Genomic DNA, 24,985 nt, shown 5'->3' with positions numbered 1-24,985 from the left:
ACAACAACATATAAACCAAACATAGTATAACTCTTCTTAATGCTTCTTCATCTGGTTCCTGAAAAGATAAAGCTGTAGGGGGTGAGAACCTAACCACACGGTCTCACCACAGAGTTTCAAAGTTGTCATAAGAAGATACTCAATAAGAAAACTGTTTTCAAATTCAGTGATTATCATTGCCTTATGAATCCTTTTAAAATCCAATAGCTAGTCGTTCAAAACCATTTCAAGAAACAATGTTTAATATTTTCAGAAATCCAAAGTCTTTCTTTTCTCATAAGCAAATCTCAATCAGAAACCAACCACGCAATCAAACAACACAATCATTAATTCAGCACCAAAAATCCATTCTCAAATGTAACACGCCAGGACAAACACAGGCAATACAGATAAGGAAAACACAAGTAGGAAGCAGTTACAGCAAATAGTTCAAGTAGCAGTTAAGAACAGTTTAGCAATTAGGCAAACCAAAGAAAGTTCAAACCCAAGCAAAGCATACAAATGCATATGATGCATGCCTGTCCTATGGCTGATGAGGCTCATCTGTCGGTTATCCAGCCAACCCGACAAGTCTGAATTGTCCTTAGGCTGTCCCCCGACGTGCATCCCCAAGAGTCTATGCATAGCTTTTTCTCAAATAATCAATATTGCTCAATGGGGGTAACATTCCCGGGAATTTATATAGTGCCCGGTCACACTTACGTCGTAGGGTCAACAGAGTATCGAGTTTTCAACCTGGTACACGTGGTGGCAAGTCACGGCACTTAATCCAGGGAACCTCGTATCTCAGATATTTCAAATTCATAAGCCATGTGAATAATTCAAAGTTCATATCTCAACATTCTCAACATTCTCAACACCATAATCATTCATCAATCCAAATCTCATTTTCCAAATTCATTCAGAAACCATATTTCAAAGAAAATCCTCATTATCCTTCTTTCCATTTCGTTTATTAACAAATCTCAATTCAAAACATAATTCTTTCTTCAATAAATAAATCAATCTTAAGACATATAATGTTTAAAACCAAATCTTTTTAAATAATTACTTCAAATGAAACTTTCAATTTTATAAAATTTCGACAGCATCTCCTCTAAAACTCGGATTCTGCCACCCTTTTCGGGTCCCAACCAAACCAAACCAAACGCCTGTAAATCATTCAAATCACTTCCAATAACCATTATCACAACAACAACACTCAACCCAAAGAAATTATAAAATCCAGAATTCAATCAACCAATCCATAAATCACAATTTAAACCAGCTTCAATCAACAGCATCAATCAATAATAAAGAATTCTCGGTCTTCTCAAACAGTTTCAAACCAAACCCTTCCTCTAACCCTTTTTGAATCATTTCCAAAATAGCAAATCATTCTCAATAAAGAAACAATTTTCAAATATCAAGTACTTTCCAATTTTGTTTCAAAATCAAATTCCGATAATTCAAGGAAAACCACTTTAACAACATCAGTCAATTAATCAGAATATTCAACTTTCTCAATCGATCGATCAATCGAACTAACAATCTCATTCATCCAAAGCAACTAAATTCAATTCACAAGACTTACGAAATCACAAAAAAAGTATTTTATGCATTAATATCGATTTATAACAACTCTGGAAAGTAAAACAAGTTTAAGAAAAGTGCCCCTACCTCGAATAATCAAAATTCATAAATCAAATACGTCCAAGAAACCTTTTTCTCTCGACTCGCACTCAACGGCAGTTGCATCTGCCACTCCGTTCACTTCCACAACAACAGAAACGGCTTCTATTTTAACCATGCAATTACTGGAACTCGACTCTAGAACGTCAACATCACAAAATTCTCAAAAATCTATAGCAGAATAACAGCGGTAAGGATATCAAGGTTAGAATAACTTACTGCAGCTATAGAAAATAGAATGATGGGGCAACAAAGAAGAGAATCAGGGACCTGTGCATCTGTTCTAGTGGCAATAACACCATTCTGATCGGTAAGACAGTAGAGATACCAGCAAAATCAGAATAGCGGGGCAAAATAAAAATGGAATAAATTCAAGAAAGGAGAAAGTGGTTACCGGTAAATCTGGCCTGATTCCGAAAATGGCGTACAATCGAGTAATTAGCAACAATCAAAACCCAAGAAGACAGAGGCCTTATCTGTGTTCTCCGGCGGCCAATACAGCGGCGTGAAGCTCCGGCGACACAGCAGCAACATGGGTGCATCGACGGCAAGCCCAGTAGCTTCGGTGATGGCGGAAGAAAGGCGGCAACGACACTGGGTGTGACCCTCCTCTCACCGCGTCTCTCTCTCCTCGGCTTCAATAGTGACGACGGCGGCTCCAAGGCGGACCAGCAACGACGGCGACGACTCAGGCTGGACGGACGGACAGCAGCGGCGACATGCTTCCTGGCGAGGATGACGACGAAAGTGAGGCAGTGGTGGCTTCTCCTCTGCATGCGTCTCTACTCCCAACGGCAGCCAAGGCGACCCGACGGCGTGGCCTAGCAGCTCCGGCGCCCTTCCACCGGCGCGCTCTCACCCTCGGATCTCCCTCTCTTCCTCCCCCTTTCCTTCTTTCTCAGATCTCCCTTTCTTCCTCCCCCTTTCCTTTCTTTCTTCTTCTTCTTTTTTTTTTCTTTCTTTCATTTCCTTTTGTCTGAAGCTGGGAAAGGTTAGGGTTTTGGGGAAAGGGTAAGACGGTGGGGGTAGAAGGTTAGGATTAGGGTAGTTTAGGTAATTTTAATAAAATTAGGGGTATAGAGTATTAATTAAAAATCTAATTTAATCTATTAAAATTATTTTAAAAATGTTATTTGATTATTAATTTACTAATTGACTTTTAATCGAATATTTTAATTTAAAATTAAAGATAATATAATTAATTTTCTTTGTTTATAAAATTAAAGTATTAAATTCTAGAGTTTCTATTATTTAACTAAATTATATAAAATTCTTATTCTTTTGCAACTGTTAAACTGTATAACTTAAATATAGAAAATTATTCAATAATTATAAAATTAAGTAAAATTTCTAATTTAATTGTCAAAACTTTATTTAATTACTTTTAATAAAATAGTTTCTAAAAATAAATTCTTTAATGAATAAATACATTGAAATTAACTCATAATAATATTTTTCGAAAATTATGGGTCTTACATCCTACCCACCTTATAAAAATTTTCGCCCTCGAAAATTAAAGTAATATACAAGGTAATACATAGTCTTTGCTCTCTACTTTTTAAACACTTTATAGAAAAGTATGAAATCTTAGTATGCATATATAAATGTTCAAAATTTTACAAAAGCTTGGAGGAACAAAATAGAGTGCAAATCAAGATACGCGTTCACAAAACAAAACAGTAGCTAGTGTAGCGAAAGGGCTACAAAGCAGGCTGGTATAAAACAACGGATATAAGACTCACTCACAGATCTCTTACCCATCTCAGAACTTCAACTCCCCAACTCCATCAATCATTTCACAACTCCACAACCCGTCAAAATCCTAACATCTACAAACTCTTACGAGGAACGAATTGCTATACTCTTCATAACGTTGCACACTTATTAATCCATCTTTCACGTTTACGAATGGCATCTTAAAGTTTCGTTTGCTACCTCTAAAAGTCGTATGTAATTCTAAGGCAATCCTCAAATTTGTTTCAAAGAACACAAGATCTTGGAAAAAGATAAGCGACAAAATCCGCCAGGGCTTGAAAAGATTCTTGAAACCACAAGTAATCAAAAATGCATAAGGATTGAAGAGTGTGAGACAGAAAATTAGTTTGGACAATTCTCAAGAATGATTCCCGAATCAACAAAATCCGATAGGAATAGCAAAAGAAAAAGTAGTGCAGTAGTTTGAAGCAAAATTAAGTCGAGTCAAGGAATATGAGGTTTACAAAAAAAAAACTGTCTAAGATCAAAGACAAGGCTCATAAGTCTCGAGTAGAATTAAGGATATTTTCGAATGAATTGCGCATAGAGAATGAAAAACATTTCAAAAATTATTTTCACATTTTCAAAGGAAAAGTGCGCATCAAACACTTTGTAAAAGAAATAACAAAAGTATATTTATGGCATTACGTTAATACAATTCCATGTTAAAATAAATTATGTAGAGTTTTGAAAGAAAATGAATACCGATATGACTAAGAACAAAAATATTCTCTCAAATATTTGAGAAAAATAGTTAGACGAACCACTTAACCAAAAGTAGGCATAAAACTCGGAAGGAAATCAAATTGCCTCTTGTCAAAATAATCTACAAGTTAAAGATAAAATAGGTGAGATTTGAAAAGGGAAAGTTAATTGGGTTAAGGCCAAAACAATTTTTCGAAAATCTTAAAAGACATTTAGGTATTCAATCAAATAAAGGTATACAGTGAAATCATGGCAAGGTTGTAAGAAAATCAAACGTTTGTTTAAAAAAAAAATTTTCAAGGTTTATATTCAATCAAGTGTGTATAAAAATTATAGCAAATATGGAAAAAGAAATTAAACTTTATTTAGAAAAAAATTCTAAAGTAAAAATTTGCTTATAAGTCGGTTTCGAAACTTTATTTAATACAGTGCATGCCGACCTTAAAATAAATTTGTCAATTTAAAGAATAGCTATGGATGCAATTTAAGCGAGAAAAATTGATTTAACTTTCTTAAGAAGAGAATCTAAAACTTGTTTTAAAAGTTCATATCAAAATGAATTCGCCATTACATAAAGAATATTCGAGAATATTAAGATGTACTTAAAAAGAAATCAGGCCATATGAAAAAGGATCTTAAATTAAGGGAGTTCAAACAAGATCAACTAGGCATAAGACATCGAACAAGCTTTCAATCGAGCTACTGAAAACTTAAACCTCCTCTTCTACCAGTCGTTCCCTAAAGAGCTAACTCATTGGTTTTTACCTCTAAGGACCACGTGTGACACTGAGATAAGTACAAGTACATTCAAAGAGATACAATTCGTAGGAAGAGAAGAATAAGCAATAAAATTATGTTTCTCATGAATTTGGAAGGAGGTGTAAGATTGCAACTAAGCAATGATGTACAGGCACAAGAAAACGTTTTGGAAAGAGTCATTTCGCATAATAACAAGAAATATGTAATTTAGGAATTCTAAAAGGTACAAGAAAATGGTAGTAGTAAATTAGATCAAAATAAACTAAAACCAAATCAGAGGAGTACAAGGTTCACAAAAATGTGAAGGAATGGCTGAAATGACCAACAAATAAGAATGGTTAAAAGTCATAAAGTATGTCAGAAGGGAGAATCAAAATGCAAATAGAAAATTTTTTTTTTCAAAGAACTCCAATAAGAATTATAGAGAAGAACAGGGTAATTGCTTTATATAATTCAAGAGAATCATCAAAAACGTAAATATTGTGTGATATTAAAACAAATTCAAGTCGAACTAAATTATGAAGAATTTGTGAAAATGAAAATTAGCTAAGCTAAGGATGAAATGTTTTCTCGACAACCTTGAAAGGTACTTTACATAATCAATTAAGAATTTGCATAAAAACAAAACGATGTTACTAGGAAATCAAGTTATTTTTTGCCAAAACTATTTCTAAGGTAAAGACAAAATATGTGAAATTTGAAAGATGGAATCTAATTGGACTAAGAACCAAAAATAATTCTTTAGAAATCTCAAAAGGTACTCATGCATTTAGTCAATTAGGAATATATAGAGAAATTACAGTAAAATTGAAAGGAATTTCAAATTCTGTTTAAAAAAGAAAATTTGAGGAATGATTTCAAAAATACATATGAATAAAAACATGCCAAATTCAAAATACCTTTATCAAAATTTAAAGAATGATTATAGGTAGAATAAGGTAAGAAAGGATTGAGTTAAAATTTTCTTCTAAGAAAATCGAAAATCTCTTTTAAAAAGTTTAAAACTAAAATTCCAAGTATATATATATTTTGAAATCACAATCTCATAAAAATATTTAAGAAGATTGAGAGATGTAAGAAAGGAAAGCCACTCACATTTTGAGAAAGAAAATTAAATCAAAGAATTCGAACAGAATTCACAAGACATGACAAATCGAATAAATTCTCAGCTAAGTCGAAGAAATACAAAATTCTTAAAGAAGAACAACCCAGTCAATAGCAATTTCTTAAAGATTTCAAAGACCTTCCTAATACATTAAACGATTTTCAAAATCACATAAAAGAGTACATAAATAAAGAGTCTGAACAGACAAAAACAAATCCTCGAGAATTAACTCCTAACGTCCTCAAGCCGCGTGATAAGCGTTACCTATTTCTTATCAATTTCGATTCGCCTATAATAACCTATTAACTTCCCGTTCACATAAGTCATCAGTATTAAGTAGGCCAGACTTAACATCAACAGATATGCAACGGTAAGTTAACAGTGTTAATTAATAGGCAGTCATGTACATAAAGTTCTATTCTCGTTATTTAAACAAGACCTACTACATGACAGACTCTCAGAATATGCAATTGAAGCATAATCAGTCCATCCCAAGGCTCTACAGGAAAGACCGCTCTGATACCATAATGTAACACCCTCACTATCAGAAATCACACTTCCGGCTGCGCTACTCTGATAGCAAGAAGTATTACGACTACTTTACATACTAAATACTAGAATAGGAGCCTGTAACTCAATACTGTATCGCTGATTTCTTTGAAAAACCGGAGATAAATACTTCATTTTAAGAAAATTACAAGCAGGCATAGATTCTTATACAAGACTCATTACATAATAACTCAATATAATATATATATATATAAAACACACAATTCCTATCCCTCTTACAAACTTGTAATAACAAAGATGAGGGAAGAAAATAATCTAATTAATACAACAACATATAAACCAAACATAGTATAACTCTTCTTAATGCTTCTTCATCTGGTTCCTGAAAAGGTAAAGCTGTAGGGGGTGAGAACCTAACCACACGGTCTCACCACAGAGTTTCAAAGTTGTCATAAGAAGATACTCAATAAGAAAACTGTTTTCAAATTCAGTGATTATCATTGCCTTATGAATCCTTTTAAAATCCAATAGCTAGTCGTTCAAAACCATTTCAAGAAACAATGTTTAATATTTTCAGAAATCCAAAGTCTTTCTTTTCTCATAAGCAAATCTCAATCAGAAACCAACCACGCAATCAAACAACACAATCATTAATTCAGCACCAAAAATCCATTCTCAAATGTAACACGCCAGGACAAACACAGGCAATACAGATAAGGAAAACACAAGTAGGAAGCAGTTACAGCAAATAGTTCAAGTAGCAGTTAAGAACAGTTTAGCAATTAGGCAAACCAAAGAAAGTTCAAACCCAAGCAAAGCATACAAATGCATATGATGCATGCCTGTCCTATGGCTGATGAGGCTCATCTGTCGGTTATCCAGCCAACCCGACAAGTCTGAATTGTCCTTAGGCTGTCCCCCGACGTGCATCCCCAAGAGTCTATGCATAGCTTTTTCTCAAATAATCAATATTGCTCAATGGGGGTAACATTCCCGGGAATTTATATAGTGCCCGGTCACACTTACGTCGTAGGGTCAACAGAGTATCGAGTTTTCAACCTGGTACACGTGGTGGCAAGTCACGGCACTTAATCCAGGGAACCTCGTATCTCAGATATTTCAAATTCATAAGCCATGTGAATAATTCAAAGTTCATATCTCAACATTCTCAACATTCTCAACACCATAATCATTCATCAATCCAAATCTCATTTTCCAAATTCATTCAGAAACCATATTTCAAAGAAAATCCTCATTATCCTTCTTTCCATTTCGTTTATTAACAAATCTCAATTCAAAACATAATTCTTTCTTCAATAAATAAATCAATCTTAAGACATATAATGTTTAAAACCAAATCTTTTTAAATAATTACTTCAAATGAAACTTTCAATTTTATAAAATTTCGGCAGCATCTCCTCTAAAACTCGGATTCTGCCACCCTTTTCGGGTCCCAACCAAACCAAACCAAACGCCTGTAAATCATTCAAATCACTTCCAATAACCATTATCACAACAACAACACTCAACCCAAAGAAATTATAAAATCCAGAATTCAATCAACCAATCTATAAATCGCAATTTAAACCAGCTTCAATCAACAGCATCAATCAATAATAAAGAATTCTCGGTCTTCTCAAACAGTTTCAAACCAAACCCTTCCTCTAACCCTTTTTGAATCATTTCCAAAATAGCAAATCATTCTCAATAAAGAAACAATTTTCAAATATCAAGTACTTTCCAATTTTGTTTCAAAATCAAATTCCGATAATTCAAGGAAAACCACTTTAACAACATCAGTCAATTAATCAGAATATTCAACTTTCTCAATCGATCGATCAATCGAACTAACAATCTCATTCATCCAAAGCAACTAAATTCAATTCACAAGACTTACGAAATCACAAAAAAAGTATTTTATGCATTAATATCGATTTATAACAACTCTGGAAAGTAAAACAAGTTTAAGAAAAGTGCCCCTACCTCGAATAATCAAAATTCATAAATCAAATACGTCCAAGAAACATTTTTCTCTCGACTCGCACTCAACGGCAGCTGCATCTGCCACTCCGTTCACTTCCACAACAACAGAAACGGCTTCTATTTTAACCATGCAATTACTGGAACTCGACTCTAGAACGTCAACATCACAAAATTCTCAAAAATCTATAGCAGAATAACAGCGGTAAGGATATCAAGGTTAGAATAACTTACTGCAGCTATAGAAAATAGAACGATGGGGCAACAAAGAAGAGAATCAGGGACCTGTGCATCTGTTCTAGTGGCAATAACACCATTCTGATCGGTAAGACAGTAGAGATACCAGCAAAATCAGAATAGCGGGGCAAAATAAAAATGGAATAAATTCAAGAAAGGAGAAAGTGGTTACCGGTAAATCTGGCCTGATTCCGAAAACGGCGTACAATCGAGTAATTAGCAACAATCAAAACCCAAGAAGACAGAGGCCTCATCTGCGTTCTCCGGTGGCCAGTACAGCGGCGTGAAGCTCCGGCGACACAGCAGCAACATGGGTGCATCGACGGCGAGCCCAGTAGCTTCGGTGATGGCGGAAGAAAGGCGGCAACGACACTGGGTGTGACCCTCCTCTCACCGCGTCTCTCTCTCCTCGGCTTCAATAGTGACGACGGCGGCTCCAAGGCGGACCAGCAACGACGGCGACGACTCGGGCTGGACGGACGGACAGCAGCGGCGACATGCTTCCTGGCGAGGATGACGATGAAAGTGAGGCAGTGGTGGATTCTCCTCTGCATGCGTCTCTACTCCCAACGGCAGCCAAGGCGACCCGACGGCGTGGCCTAGCAGCTCCGGCGCCCTTCCACCGGCGCGCTCTCACCCTTGGATCTCCCTCTCTTCCTCCCCCTTTCCTTCTTTCTCAGATCTCCCTTTCTTCCTCCCCCTTTCCTTTCTTTCTTCTTCTTCTTTTTTTTTTTCTTTCTTTCATTTCCTTTTGTCTGAAGCTGGGAAAGGTTAGGGTTTTGGGGAAAGGGTAAGACGGTGCGGGTAGAAGGTTAGGATTAGGGTAGTTTAGGTAATTTTAATAAAATTAGGGGTATAGAGTATTAATTAAAAATCTAATTTAATCTATTAAAATTATTTTAAAAATGTTATTTGATTATTAATTTACTAATTGACTTTTAATCGAATATTTTAATTTAAAATTAAAGATAATATAATTAATTTTCTTTGTTTATAAAATTAAAGTATTAAATTCTAGAGTTTCTATTATTTAACTAAATTGTATAAAATTCTTATTCTTTTGCAACTGTTAAGCTGTATAACTTAAATATAGAAAATTATTCAATAATTATAAAATTAAGTAAAATTTCTAATTTAATTGTCAAAACTTTATTTAATTACTTTTAATAAAATAGTTTCTAAAAATAAAGTCTTTAATGAATAAATACATTGAAATTAACTCATAATAATATTTTTCGAAAATTATGGGTCTTACAATCTCCATTAGCTGCTGAAGCTCATGCCATGAGGGACGCCATGATTCTATCAAAAAATCTGCAATTAGGGAGATGTTTGATTGAAACAGATAGTTTAGCACTAGTTCAAACAATTAAGTCAAGAAGCAAGCCTTGGATCGATGCAGTGTTAAATGACATATTCGAACTGATAAACAACTATCTAGAAGTTGGTCTAACCTGGACTCCAAGGGAGGGTAATGACCTGGCACATAAAATGGCAGAAATGGCTTCTTCGGGAGCTTTAGGGCGACAATGGTGTGTGAGACCTCCAAAGGAATTAGCAAGAATCATCAAAAGAGATGAAAGGAAAGTTGCAAGTGTCAAAAGGAAGACTTTGCAGGCTCGAACTAATGCTGAAATGGAATTCAGAGTATTGGACGAGATCAGAGGTTGATGGAATTGAAAGCAAGAAGATTGCCGGTGAAGCATGGTTGCGGCCTTGTGTGTATTTCCTCCTTCCTCTGTGGCGGACCTTTGTGCGGAGGTGACGCCAACAGAGAGACCTATTCGGACCTGTTTCAACTACAACTATGCTTGATCCAAAGCCAGTAATCAAATGGAAAAAAGGAGCTTGTAGTCTGTTCGTTGCAACAAGGGAAGATAATAGCAAAAATGGGAGCATCTTCCTGCAGTGGCGTTGAAGTGATAGAGGATTTAGTTAGGATTTTGGGTCGGGTGGGTCAGGGTTCGGGTAGGGTTTTGGGCTTAGCCCAAGACCAAGAAAAAATTAATATTTCAAACTCATTTAATTAACATTTTATCATGATTCACTTAACACATATTACAACGCTTGTTCAGGATACAACGCTTGTTCAGAGATAAGTCCTGAAAAAAAAAATTGGGCCTACAACTACACCAATAGTAGCAGCTATGCAGAAAAAATAAGATCGAAGGGACACATTTTAGGTTTAATATAATACGAACCATTCTGTAGAAAAAATGGATCTTGCTTCAGTATCATAGAATGATCCTAAACCCAAATCAGAATCCATTTTACGTGGATTGGAACTAATTATGAAACATGTTACATACACGTTGTCTCTAAAAATCGAATTCAGAATATGACACTTAAACAACCAAAACAACTACTACTTACACTACTAGAAATAATGTAATTATCGACGACAAAAATCGACGGCCAAATTTTTCGTTGATATTTTTCGACGGCTTGACGTCGATAAAATAAGAAAAGAAATTATTAAAAATAAAATATTAAAATCGACGACAATACTGTCTATTATTTTAGCAACTTTCAATACCTTCCTCTTATCGTCATATTTCCGACGAGATCATGGGTGAGAATTATTTTTCTTTAAAATCGACAGATCAGTTGTCTATTTTAATAATTATAATATCGACAACTTTTGCCGTTGATAAATTTAAACGATGGAGATTTTCTTTTAAAATAGGATGGACGGTGTAAATTTATTATATAAAATAGACGGTTAATATGTTGATTTTTGTTTTAACTAAAATCGACGAACTTACCGTCAATTTTTATCAACAAAAAATTATGCCCGCATCCTTTGTTTCGATCAATTTCCCAACCATTAACCCCAAACCTTCAAAGAATCAAAGTTCAGAGTGAAGCTACTGCTGCTTCTTCTTCTCCAACGCTTGAGAGTAAAGACCAGAGACGGAGTCACCGTCACGAAGAGAGGCAGAGAGCAAATCAGTAGAGCTTCTTCTTCTCCAACGACTGAGAAAACCCGCCGTCCTCCGTCGGAGAGAAGAGTTTCTTCTTCTTCTTCTCCTCCTCCGCCGAGCCCGCCACCGCACCATCCTCTTCATGTAAGTTCCTCTCAGTCTCTCTGATTATTATACTTATTTTTGCAGTTGTTGTATCTACTATTTTCATAATGAAATTCTGAATTTGCGTTTGTTAATAACAATCGCATCAATATTACTGAAACCTAGTTAGCATAATCAATTCATCACATTTCATTAATCGCTTGGTCTCTCTGTGCCGTTGTTGCTGTTGCCTTAAATTGACCGTGCTCAATCAAAATCAGTTACTCTCTCTATTTCGTTCTTCAATTGATTTTTTTCATCAATAAAAAATTTGCTCAGCATTTGTAGATGATTCACTACTTTTCTCAATGATATAGGTCTTCAATTCAAATATTGATGAAGAAAGAAAGGCATTGCGGGTGTTATCACTACTTTTGTTCATTTTTCTGTGTTATCCTGCAATTTTGTATTCTTTCTTCATGACTGACATAGATTTATAGGATTCTTCTCTATTTTCGGTGTTAGTTCTCTAATTTTTTATTAAGTTAGATTCAATGTGCGAATCAACTATATGTAACCTCGTTTTATGCTGAAGAAATCTGTAAAGAACTTCAGTGTCTTGCAACGCTTTTTACTAGGGATATTAGAGAAACTTTAAGCTTCTGCATAAAGGACATGTGAGTTATATAAAAAGTTTACTGATCATTTCTGATGCCATTGTGTTGTGAATTTTGTGTCACTATTTATAGACTGGCAAGTACAAGTGACAAACTTACAAAGAAGTGTACGAGGTGATACAGAAAGTTGGAAGCTCTATCCGCAGTTGTGGTTACGGGCAAGTAAGTCATCTATGCATATTTACCACAAAAGGAAACCTTTTTTTCCACTTGTTTTGATCAATGCTCTTGTATGGTACTTCTTTGATGCTGCTGCTATCTTTTCATGAAGAGCTTAGAAATGATCATTTAGTTATTTTATTTTTCTTAGGGAAGAATCATCTCTTGTAGTCTGAGATTAATTAATATGATGCCAATTTTCAGGGAGTGAAATGCGGTATCTATGGTGCCAATTGCCTTGGGTGGATAATAAGCATGGAAGTTCATTTTCATTTCTTCGCTTTCACATTTTGTTTCTTCATCCTCTCAATGTTTCTTGTTGACTAAGTGCAACATAACTACAGGCCTGTAATGCTCATAGACTTTATTGTGTTCCTTTGTATGATACATTAGGTGAGTCCTTAACTTCTTTAGCATGACTAATCATTTAAAAGATCCTTTTAAGTTTGAATTCATTGTCCCAAGTTTAAAGAACACAGAATCTCGTTTATAATAGATATACTATATCAGAAGCCTTAGTGTTTATAACTTTTGTTCCTAGGTTCTTTTCATACCAAGAATATCTTCTGTATTAGTATTTTAATCTTTATTTTTCAAAGTTTAACTTTTATTAGCATTCATATGTATGTGTATGCTCAGGTGCTGGAGCAGTGGAGTTTATTATATGCCATGGAGAGATCTCAATTGCTTTTGTAGAAGAAAAGAAGATACCCAAGGTTCTTCTACTAAAATTATTTGTTACATCAGTGTCTTCTTACAAAGCATGATTTTTTATTAAATGTGATCAATCCTTTTCATATATTTATTTCTGAAACTTCTCAGCTATTGAAGACATTTCCAAATGCATCGAAGTTTCTCAAGAGTAAGTTTTCACTGATCCTCTACACATGTTTCCTAAAATGTCTCTGTATTATAAAGAAGCAATCACATTTATTTCTTTTTTGTAGCACTTGTGGCTGGTTTTGAGGTATGCAATTCTCAATTTGAAAGTTATTCAAGCAACAATTTCTTTGGCCAAACAGGAAGGTCTTCTTGTTTCTTTGGATTTGGCCAGTTTTGAGGTACTAACCACCACAATTTGTTTTTCTTCTTCTTTTATTATTCTCTTCCATGAAAAAATTAATGAAGCTAACTGTTTTCTAATACTTCTTTTCTTTGACAAGATGGTGAGAAAATTTAAGCCACCACTTATGAAGTTATTGGAGTCTGGCAATATAGACCTCTGTTTTGCCAATCAGGATGAAGCAACGGAACTTCTAAGGTGAGGTGACTGTCATTTGGATTTGGATTTGGATTGTACCCTGCGGCATATAGGAGGTTCCTGAACCCCAAATGAATAAATAAACCATTTTTCATGCTATTAATTGTCATAATTTTCATGTGTATTCTCCAGTCTTTTTCCACTCTTTTGATACATTACATCCATTTAGGGATGAGCATAATGCCGATCCAGTTGCTGCTCTAGAATTTCTAGCTAAGTATTGCAAAAGGGCTGTGGTAACTTTGGGCCATAAAGAATGCATTGCTAAACATGGCAAGGAGGTACGTAAATCACCTCAATTGTAATTTTTTCTGCTGGCTTCTTTTCCAATCTCGTTCTCTTTTGCTTTGGTTGGAAAATGTGTAGTTGACTCTGTTGTGAACTGTTTGCTGTTGTGCATTAATCACTTAGAGAACATGACTAACTATACAATCATGGTAGTTTGGTTCACATTGCAGGAATTTGTTCTCAAGCCATTACCTCCCAATATAATGCATATCAGGATCTGATTCATGAAGCTTTTCTGTTGGGATTTTATTTTATTTAGTTTCTTGCATTAGATTTTATAGGTTTAAAATTTGCGTTTTGCCTACCAAAACAATTGAGATATATCAAAATCTTTAGAGGTAATGAGGGCGGGAGGTAGAAGGGTGTGCCCAAAGGCATTCTTCATTCTCTTATATCGTCCTTATCAGCAAAATTCACCATGTGTAGGAGCATAGGACTAGTTATTTGCAAAAAATGTTTTAATTGTGTTCTGATGAATACATATTAGGCACATCATTATGATCTAAACTGGAAAACCATTAAGATAAAGTTCAGGTTTTCTTAGTAGTTTTACATTTGTGGCACTCGATCATAATGTCAACTAGTTTAAAGCTATGAGGAACATTTGTAGTTGTTGTGCAATAAAATATTTGTAGCAAAATTCGTAATAATCTCTTTTAACATTGCTGCAAACTGATTCTTGTACTTGTGATAAAAAATAATAATAACACATGGTTTCCTAATGAATTGAGTGATTAATAGTATGTGATTCTTTACTTCTATTGAATCAACAACTATAGTATTTGCTTATAGAAATACCTTCTTGTTAGATTCTAATTTATTCATGCCTTCACGGTTTATAGGCAAGATACTTAATCAGTATTTTACAGTATAATATAAAATTTGTTTTCCACCCTAATTCGTTTTTCTCATATTTATTATTACTATTAAGCTTTTATATATGGATTCTTTAGTTAATCTCTAATATATGGATTCAGGTGAAATTTATGGTTAGTACCAACTGGAGGCCATACCTTGCAACAAGAAGAAACAATTTTCACGGGTCCCCCAAACATAATACATCATTATTTAGATGAGTATGAGTAGAATTATTTACTTTGCTTTGAATATTTTGTATTATTAGTAGATTGCAGTTTAAACGAATATAAGTCTAAGTTTAGTTATTTATCTTGTTTTGAGTCTTTATATTAGAGGATTATTTATTATTTTGATAAGTTTGTAAACTCATTATCTAATATTTAATATAAATTTTATTTTTATATTTAGAAGTTTATTTATCTAGTATTTTGTATAAATTTTATTTTTATATTTAAAAGTTTATTTGTATTAATTGTCTACTATTTTTCAAATAGAAAAAAAATTAAAAAAATATAGTTATTAAAATCGACGGCAATGTTGTCGCTTTTTAATATAAAATAGACAAAAAAAAAAAAACAAAATACAGAAAAAGAAGCCATCGGTATCTAAATAATTAAATCGATGGCAATCTTGTCGATTTTAATGAATCAAATATCGACAAAAATGTTATCGATTTTATATAATAATATCGACGGCAATGTTGTCCATTTGATTAAACATTTGTCAATATCTAAATAATTAAATCGACAGTCCCTTTGTCGATTTTATATAATAATATCGACGGCAAAGTTATCGATTTTATTAAGTAAGCAAAATTCTCAAACTCATATTATAGACGGAAATACTGTCGATTTTATTAGATTATTATCGACATCTTGGCAAATAGTTGATTTTAATAAAAATTTGAAAATTCGACAAGTTTAAAAGCGACCACTTCTGCCATCGATTTTGTCGTATTATAGACAACTTGACCGTCAATTTTAACGATGTTTTTTGTAGTGTTATAAGTCTCAAGATTTACATAAATATGTTTAATCTATATATCCTACCATACTTGGCGAACAGAAATTAAAAAATAAAATAAAACAAAACAAAAAATCTAGCATGACTTTTTATTTTTTTATTTTTCACAGTATTGACTAATCCGTCGCAGATCTGAGCTCCATTTAAGGGTCTGCTGCTGGCCAATAGGTTACTGCATGCACAAGGTGGGATTCGAACCCCCGACACTTGTTTAAGCGGACGAATGAGCTGACCACTCGACCAACCCAAGTTGGTTAGATTAAGGACTACTTTATCATGGATCTAGTTTCATTTAAAGATTTATCGTTGGTCAATAAATTACTGCATATATAAGACGGCATTTAAAATTTCAATACTTATTTAAACAAACTAACGAACTAATCGTTAGACTAACCCAAATTAATTAAATCTAGCAGGACTTATTAGTTATTACTATCATCCATCAAAGTTTGTATCCTAGGCCTCCACATAATAAAACTTTTTTTTTGGTCATGGCGCATAAAACGTTGAAACTAGTATTTAAATTCTCTGAGACTATTTTTTGCGAGAAAAGAAAATAACAAATCCAAAAATTGCCAGTTCTGATCCGCTATTCAATTCAAGCCCATATTCTGAATACCCAAAACCAATGTCCAACAAAAGCTTAAGCCACCAATATTACAATTAACCATAAGTCCATAATGATTAACCATGTTCTTAACCTAAAGCAGGTTTTGTTCTAATGAAATGTTTAACACAAAAAATTTAAGACATCGAATATTTAAGTTATTCTCATAAATTACGTGGCTATATTCACAATTTTTTTTTTCTCATAAGTTTAAAATATGTTGAACTTATTTTTTTCTGTCTTTTTTCTTAACTAGATTTTTTACTTTTTTCAAAGTTAGTAACCATCTACTTAAAATCTTAAATGGTTAATTTTGGTAATTTATATATGGAAAAGTCTAAGGGACCAGCAACTTTATTAATTTCTGGCCAGCATGTAACCAGCAAAGAAAAGTGAGTCATTGGATAAAATCTCACACCAATCTCACACCATTAAAATCATCATTGATGACTATTTGATGGCTACAAATCACAAAAGTTGCTGGCCCTAACATTTCTCATTATATATTATATATCTGCATTAATAAATTATTGTGACATTATTCTTTTGTCAATAAGCTCAATATTATATCCAAATCTGAAGAATCTCATCACAGTATTCAAAAGAAATATTTGCTGAAAAGCTCTCATCTATGCTATATATTCTATATCCACTTGAATTGGCTTCCTTTAACGTATCAAGATTCTAGAACCATATATAACTCATTTTTAATCATAATTATATGACAGAATAAAATTTCTAAGAAAAAATTAATATATAATATCCGTGATGGTGACTCGGATAAAATGTGCACTGTCTCCATTTGTGAATTGAATTTCATTGAATACACTGGAAATTAAAGAACGACTTGATAGATTAGAACATATTTTTAAACTAATATGCAGCATTTAATTTAATTCTAAATATTATTTTAGGATTGCTACGTATACAAGTTGAATGTGGTCAAGTTTTCAATTGCAACGTACATTCATTATTTATTATTATTTCTCTGTGATTCTCAATTTAATTTTTTATATTCGATCTTCTTTTATTTATTTATGTATTTATTTTTCTTATTTATAAATACTATTCTAATAGAGATATTCAAGTGTTTTTTTCTATTCGTTTAAATTTAAAAAATAATTTAATAACATGATATATCAAAATTTCTATGATCTAAATATTTGAAATTTAATTTTTATTGATTGATCTACATATATAAAAAGAGAAAGAAAATAAAACAAAAATTTACATAAACCAAAAAAAAATTTCTTATATAAAAAAGTATTGAAGATATAATTTTTTATATATTTTTTCTTTCATTTTAAATTTAAAAAAAAGTGGTCTGTTTAAATATCTTGTTCGAATAATTTATAAATCTATGTTATTATTATTGAAGCGTAAAATTATGTATTTTAATATTGAGTAAGAGATTACTTAACTGAGTCAATGAGTAATAGCTCAAATGGCATAGTCTCTCCATACTCAATTAAGAGGTTGCGGGTTCGAATCTCCTATCTTTGGTAAAAAAAAAAAAAGAAATTGCTTAACTGAAATTTAATTAGAAAAAAATTCATATATCAAAATTTTCCGATATCGGTAATTTATGTTCAATTAGAGAAAAACGATTGAACAAATTAAATTATGTATACATTTCTTGAATCGATGTGCCACTCACTGCATTGGATTCCTTTCTTTGAATTATTAAAAAATTTATGCGTCCACATGGAGGCTATAGGCTATAGCTATGGACCACCGTATGTCTTTTGACACGCACTATAATATTCTTACAATAGTGATTTAATTAAGCAAGTTTTGTAGAGATAGAAAATGTTTCTGATTAATAAGAAAGATTCCAAGTTTAATTTGTTCTCATATATAAGTAGTTACGTACGGTCTAAATCAAAACCAGATGTGTCCAACAACTTGTGAATTGTGATAGCTGGTATTCCATATATATATGTGGTTGCAATTTTACATACATAAAATGTCTCATCATTTCTTATTTTATGTTTATATAACATATTTTAATTTGACCATTTAATTTTAACTGTAGGTAGAATAACATATATGATAAAAGAAAAATAGAATGAAACAATTTCATTTTTAATTTGTAATTGATTAGTCTATCTTATCCTATTTCTATGAATTATTATATTTATTTTTTCATGATATTTTTTATAAGTCAATAATTAATCTGTTATGAATCGAAATTTTATTTAAAATTTTATTATTGATTAAAAAATAACTATATATACGAAGACAGAATTCAAATATAAATATTATATTATTATTATTATTTATAAATATTATTGACAAGTATAACAAAATTATCCGATCCCTTGTTGAAAAAAATTGTAATTGCAAAATTCTCATACTCAAATAATAATAATAACAGCTAGTAATAAGTAATATAATTATTTCGGGTTAAGTATTTTTTTTATTTTTAAGATTATTGGTCAAAATTAAAATCGTTTCAACTTTTTGTTTTATTAATTTTATTTTTAAGGTTAGAAACAGTTTTAAAATCATCATTTTTACAAAAAATAATAATGTTTTGATGATTTTGCCCTTAAAACAAAAATATAAAAACTAATTGGAGTATCCAAATTAATTGCTCCTATAATTTTTTGTAACAACTCAAGTGCTGCTCGCTGATAATCCAGTCTTTCATAATCGAAGTAAATATTTCGAAATTGACCTCTATTCTATTCAAGATAGAGTCTCCAAAAGGACAGCTTCATTGTGTGCATATACCAGCAAACTCACAAATTGTTGATATTTTAACCAAGTTCCTCCAAAAGGACAGCTTCATTGTGTGCATATACCAGCAAATTCACAAATTGTTGATATTTTAACCAAGTCCCTGTCTACTCTTCCTTTCGAAAAGTTGAAAATCAAACTCATAGTGGTTCCTAACATCACTCTGTATTTGAGGGGGATATGGGTAAACACACATATATATATTATGCAATTTGGTGTAGTATTTTTTGTTAGTGTTTCTTTGTTCTTTCTATTAGGATGAACATAAAATATACTAATTCAATGTTTCTAAACACAATATCTCTATTTATGTCTCATCTGTCAAACACAATTTTGTGTTTTTGTATCTCTATCTTAGTGTCATGTGTTTGTAAACAACACAGTCTTAGAGATGGAGACCGAAACATTTATAACTTTTTTTAAAAAAATACTCTTATTTAATTTTTTAAATTCTAAATCTACACCTAAATCTCCATAATTATTTTAAACTAAACACGATATTGAGATATAATTCAATTCAATACATTTTACATTAAATACAATATAAAAATTTAATTCAATCGCTCTCAATTTTTCTTCCAAATGTAACCTAAGTCATCAAGATATTTAGTATAAAAAGACTTTATTCACAGTCTTCTAATATATAGAAAACTCATGTATAAGTTCACTAATATACACTAATGAAATTTTCACTCCTACAGTTTCTTGCATAACAAGATATTGTCTTCTCTTCTCTTTAGATTCATCTTATGCAGGATGCCACTTCTGCAATATACTGCACAGTCCAGCTAAACTATTCTAATCTGACTGAATTAAGTTTCTTAGCATGATGAAATATAATAATAAATATATTGAGAAAAAATTGAGGATTTCTCATTTTTTGTCATTTTCATTATTTGTTTCTCTCGGGCATCAATAATTCTCTTTCATTTTCTAATTTTTTGTGGGGTTGCTATAATGAGCCAATGAATCTCCATGTGACAATGTAGTACGTATCTGATAATTCATGACACTTATATATCAAGATTTTTGTTATGTCCTAATGTAAATCAAAGTCCTATAATTATTGTAACGTGTAACCACATGACACATCCATCCAAACATATACTGTACCAGCTGGATTATTATTGCTTCCGATCCTTTTTATTAATTCTCTACCCCATTATGTTCTCCTTTTATTTACTTCATCGTTATTACAAGCAATTCATCAAAAATATTTTTTCTAAAGTGAAGAGTGAGACTCAAATTTAAAATTTTTAAATAAAGATAAAAAAATTATACCATTTAAATTATAATTCGTTAGTAATTCGTCAATTTATTTATATTTATTATTTATAGTAATTAAAATAAAAAACAGATAATAATTCAAAAACTTTGGGAGGGACAATGGTTAATTATAAATTAGGAACCTTTTTAATTATATACAGCAGTATCCGAAGTACTATTATCCTAGATATTGAAACTGTACAATAATATAAGAACTCGAGTTTAGCTAATTAAAAGATCTGTTTTTAACAGTTTACCCTAGAATTAAATTTTGTTAAACTGTGGATCCCATTTGATATATATTTGGGTAAAAATATTAATGGTGGAAACAAATATTATTGCAATTACTTTTTATAAAATTAAAAAAAAAGCAATGCTAGGGGCCAGCAACTGTTGTGATTAGTAGTCATCAAATAGCCATCAATGATGATTTAATGGTGTGAGATTGGTATGAGATTTCATCCAATGGTTTACCTTTTTTTGTTGGTTACATGCTGGCCAAAATTCAATAAAATTGCTGGTCTCCTAGACTTTTCCTTAAAAAATATATATATATTATTGTAATTTTTTTTTATAAAATAATATCTCCTAAAAATTTAAATTAATAGATAGGATAAAGTATATAAATACTTATATCTTTAAATATATCAACAAAGTATTCGCGATCTTGATTTCTACTCCTTTCATGATTTGCCCTTAATCCACCCGAATTAGAACAATCGAGAAGAAAAATACTAAAGAAGTCAATATTTTTAATAAAAAAATTAATAATTATTAGATGATAACTCAAATATAAAATAAATATAAAAAAATATTCATCATCTAACATTTTTTAATTAAAAATTATAAAAGTTTGATCAACTAACAATTTAATTGGAATCAATTAAAATTTTGTTAAAAAATTACTATAATACTTATCATTTTTGTTTTTGGAATTTTTATTGTATTACCTAATCTAATAGGTCAAAAATTAATTCGTCACTAATTAATAAATAAGACGCTATTCGAATTCTCAACACTTGGATAAATAAACTATTAGACCACACACATGATGAATCCTGTGGGATGTTTATTGCTGATAAGTTGAATCTATATCCATATCCATATCCTAATTATTGGACCTGAGTCTGGTATAGAGAGAAAGACAATATAAGATTGCAGTTGCATGACTTCTCCTATCTTCACCATAGGTTCAGTTTAGGCGTTTAGTCCCTCCTATGTCCTCTCTCACTCAGACACAAACTCTGACCCTACACGTTCCCCTCTTTACATCGTTCCATGTTTTTCACGGCACACAATGCATAGCCCAATGTATAACAACATTAATTAGAATCTGGCTTATGTATGTCTGAACAAATTAAAATTCCAAATGATTCAAATGAAAGCCATGTCAACAATAATCTTCAATTGATATTAATTGGCAAATCTAATCTAATCACCAATTTAAGATATTTAAGCCGTGTACGCCTGCCATTTCGAAAATCCTCCGTACATACAATGCTATATTGACTTACGGTAAAAGAAATATATATAATTCAAACAAGGACGATGTTTTATAATTCTTGTTCTTACTAGAATCTTCCTCATAAATATAGTTTACCATGCCCTTATCACTTTCACTACATGCAGGACCACTCACATGTTCCCTTCTCATTATTTTTCCAATTAAAAATTAATCATTCAGATAAAGAAAAAATATAGGTAAATAATATATAGCCAACAATATGGACAATGATAAGAAAAATAAAATTAAAATTAAAATTAAAATTTTTAATTAATTAAATAATTATTAATAAATTTTAAAATTTAAAAATTAACAATTTAAAATTTTAAAATCAATAACAGCAGTAGATAGTTAAAATTTAAAAAAGTAAGATAAAAAATTTTTTTATTATTTAATTTGAATGAACTTTTTTTTTACCGGTGGGCCAAAAAATCAGTTCATGATTCACGTTATTCAGATTTTTTGTTGTGTATCTAATAGAGCTGTCATATAAATTATTTCATCAGCAGCATCACCAATTCATTCGTACATATATACCATGCACCCACACACCACTCTACCGTCAAATTCTTCACCAAACAGTTCATGGCTTCTTGCTTCTCTCCCTTAATTTCTCACCATCTCTTAAGCATTAGTGACAATAATAATACTTGTAAGCAAAGAAACCTTAGCTTTGCTTCACACATAACCCAACATTCACTTCCACGATTATCAATCTCTAAATTCTCATCAACCCTATTATTATTTTTCTTATTATTATTATTTCTTTCATTTTTCTCATCTTAATTTCATCTTTTCTTCTTTAAAAATAAACATGCCGGGGACACAAAATGACACGTTCACGGAGGCATCTGCGTCAAAAGGCGTCGTTTTGTTCGGCAAATATGAGATTCTGGAATTGGCTGGAGTAGGCGCGTCAGCAAAGGTGTACCACGCTCGGCGTGTCGATACTGGCGAGAGCGTGGCGGTTAAGGCCGTTAGCAAGCGCCAGCTCAGCACTATAGACGGTTACGCGGCGCAAATCGAGCGCGAAATTTCTATCATGCGCCGGATGCACCACCCGCACACCGTGAGGCTCTTTGAGGTACTTGCCACGAAGGCGAAGATTTACTACGTCATGGAGTACGCCGCCGGTGGCGAGCTTCTGCGCCGTGTCTCCTCCGCCGGAAGGATGACGGAGAATCTCGCCAGAAGATACTTCCAGCAGCTGATCTCCGCCGTCGCGTACTGCCACTCTCACGGCGTCTTCCACCGCGACCTCAAGCTTGAGAACCTCCTCGTCGACGAGAATATGGACCTGAAGGTGACGGATTTCGGGCTGAGTGCGGGTCGGAGTCAGTTCGGGCCAGACGGTTTGTTACACACGATTTGCGGTACTCCTGCTTACGTGGCACCTGAGATTCTCGCGAAAAAAGGCTACCGCGGAGGAAGTGTTGATATTTGGTCATGTGGTGTTATTTTATTCACTATTGTTGCGGGGTATTTACCCTTCAATGATTACAATATTACCCTTTTGTACCGAAAGATTTATCGAGGGCAGTTTCGGTATCCTAAGTGGGTCTCTTGTGATTTTAAACACTTGGTCTCCAGGTTGTTAGATAGGAATCCAGAGACGAGAATTACTATTGACGAGATTTTGAAGGATCCATGGTTTTGTCAGGGCGGATACAAGTACCCGACCCGAGTGGTGCCCGAGTTAGATGAGGATCATGTGATGCTGAAGGATTTGAACGCATTTGATTTGATTTCTTTCTCATCCGGGTTTGACATTTCGGGTTTGCTGACCCACTCGGAGTATTTGAATTGCGTGGAGCGGTTTGTTTCTAAAGAGGAACCGGAAAGTATATTGAAGAGGGTGAAAATAATGGGGGCTAAGATGGAAAGGGTGAGAGTGGAAAAAGACGAAAATGCTTGTGAAGGTGTGAGGTTGGAAGGGTTAGATGGTAATTATGTAATTGCTGTTAGGATTTATAGATTAATGAATGAATTGGTGGTTATTGAGGTCAAAAGAAAAGAGAAAAAAGTGGGAGGTGGAAATTTTTGGAGGACTAGGTTGAAACCTTTACTTCTTGAATTGGCTCTCCGTTGATGATCCCAAATAATAATATTTGATTTCATTCAAGTTTAATATATATTAGCTCTTGGTTAATTTTAATTTACTATGGTGATTACACTATTAATTAGTTTAGTTAATTGTTGTATAACATTCAATTTTAATATATATTTCACAATATTAAATTAATAACATACTAAAAGATAATATGTTTAATCTAATAATCTTGTAAGGTTTTTTTTTAACACATTTTTTATTTAGTTCATGAATAAATTAAAAAAATTGGAAATCTTAGACTATTTTCCTAATTTTCCTTCTAATAAGTAAAGAATATTTATTTTTTTATATTTTTAAAATATATATATATATATATATATATATATATATATATTTAAACCATATTTTTAAAATAAATTTATAAATAATATATATTATTATTAACGTAAAAAATTATTTTAAATATTTTATATAATTAAAAAATATTAAAATATTATTATAATTTATTTAAAAAATATTTTATTTTTTATATATATATAGTATTTCTGTGTCTTATAAAAAATTAAAATTCGTATATTTACGTTTTTCGTATTTTATATCGTGTCAGTATTCATATTTTGTAGATTATTATAAGAATAGTTTGAGAATGAATTAAAATTTTAATTATAAATAAATTTATTTATAAATTTGATAAAATAATAGCCTCTCAGATTAATTAGACTTTTGCACATGATTGGGAGCACCAGTAAACTAAAAGATTCAAATAGTCTGACGTAATAAATTAAGAAGAAATTTATCATATTTTTGGTGGCTATATATT

The 24,985-nt window shown here is 32.1% G+C and overlaps 4 protein-coding genes and 1 pseudogene across 5 annotated transcripts; 3 read left to right on the top strand and 2 right to left on the bottom strand.

Moving 5' to 3' along the window:
• Positions 1-1,776: 1,776 nt before the first annotated feature.
• On the bottom strand, positions 1,777-2,447 carry LOC107625862 (uncharacterized). Its single transcript, XM_016328594.3, has 3 exons — positions 2,066-2,447; positions 1,891-1,949; positions 1,777-1,809 (listed from the first exon to the last, which is right to left on the bottom strand). Exons 1-3 carry the CDS (start codon positions 2,445-2,447, stop codon positions 1,777-1,779), a joined length of 474 nt encoding a protein of 157 aa, XP_016184080.1.
• Positions 2,448-8,605: 6,158 nt separating this feature from the next.
• LOC148575270 (uncharacterized) lies at positions 8,606-9,276 on the bottom strand. Its single transcript, XM_088504425.1, has 3 exons — positions 8,895-9,276; positions 8,720-8,778; positions 8,606-8,638 (listed from the first exon to the last, which is right to left on the bottom strand). The coding sequence occupies exons 1-3, from the start codon at positions 9,274-9,276 to the stop codon at positions 8,606-8,608; spliced, it is 474 nt and encodes a 157-aa protein (XP_088360551.1).
• A 3,304-nt stretch (positions 9,277-12,580) lies between these two features.
• Positions 12,581-13,333, top strand: LOC148575269 (long chain acyl-CoA synthetase 5-like). Its single transcript, XM_088503608.1, has 4 exons — positions 12,581-12,637; positions 12,771-12,827; positions 12,911-12,959; positions 13,206-13,333. Exons 1-4 carry the CDS (start codon positions 12,581-12,583, stop codon positions 13,331-13,333), a joined length of 291 nt encoding a protein of 96 aa, XP_088359734.1.
• Positions 13,334-13,407: 74 nt separating this feature from the next.
• Positions 13,408-15,191, top strand: LOC148575268 (uncharacterized). Its single transcript, XM_088503607.1, has 5 exons — positions 13,408-13,428; positions 13,514-13,627; positions 13,730-13,827; positions 13,997-14,108; positions 15,093-15,191. The coding sequence occupies exons 1-5, from the start codon at positions 13,408-13,410 to the stop codon at positions 15,189-15,191; spliced, it is 444 nt and encodes a 147-aa protein (XP_088359733.1).
• Positions 15,192-22,642: 7,451 nt separating this feature from the next.
• LOC107625859 (CBL-interacting serine/threonine-protein kinase 11 pseudogene) lies at positions 22,643-24,270 on the top strand (annotated as a pseudogene). Its single transcript, XR_015904890.1, has one exon. The product of XR_015904890.1 is annotated as a CBL-interacting serine/threonine-protein kinase 11 pseudogene (transcript).
• The last annotated feature ends 715 nt before the right edge of the window (positions 24,271-24,985 follow it).

Source organism: Arachis ipaensis, chromosome B2, assembly GCF_059453495.1.
Source record: "Arachis ipaensis isolate K30076 ecotype BB chromosome B2, ASM5945349v1, whole genome shotgun sequence".
Classification (NCBI taxonomy): Eukaryota; Viridiplantae; Streptophyta; class Magnoliopsida; order Fabales; family Fabaceae; genus Arachis; species Arachis ipaensis.
The sequence above is the reverse complement of the archived record's forward strand: the minus strand, read 5'-3'. Positions and strand labels throughout refer to the sequence as shown.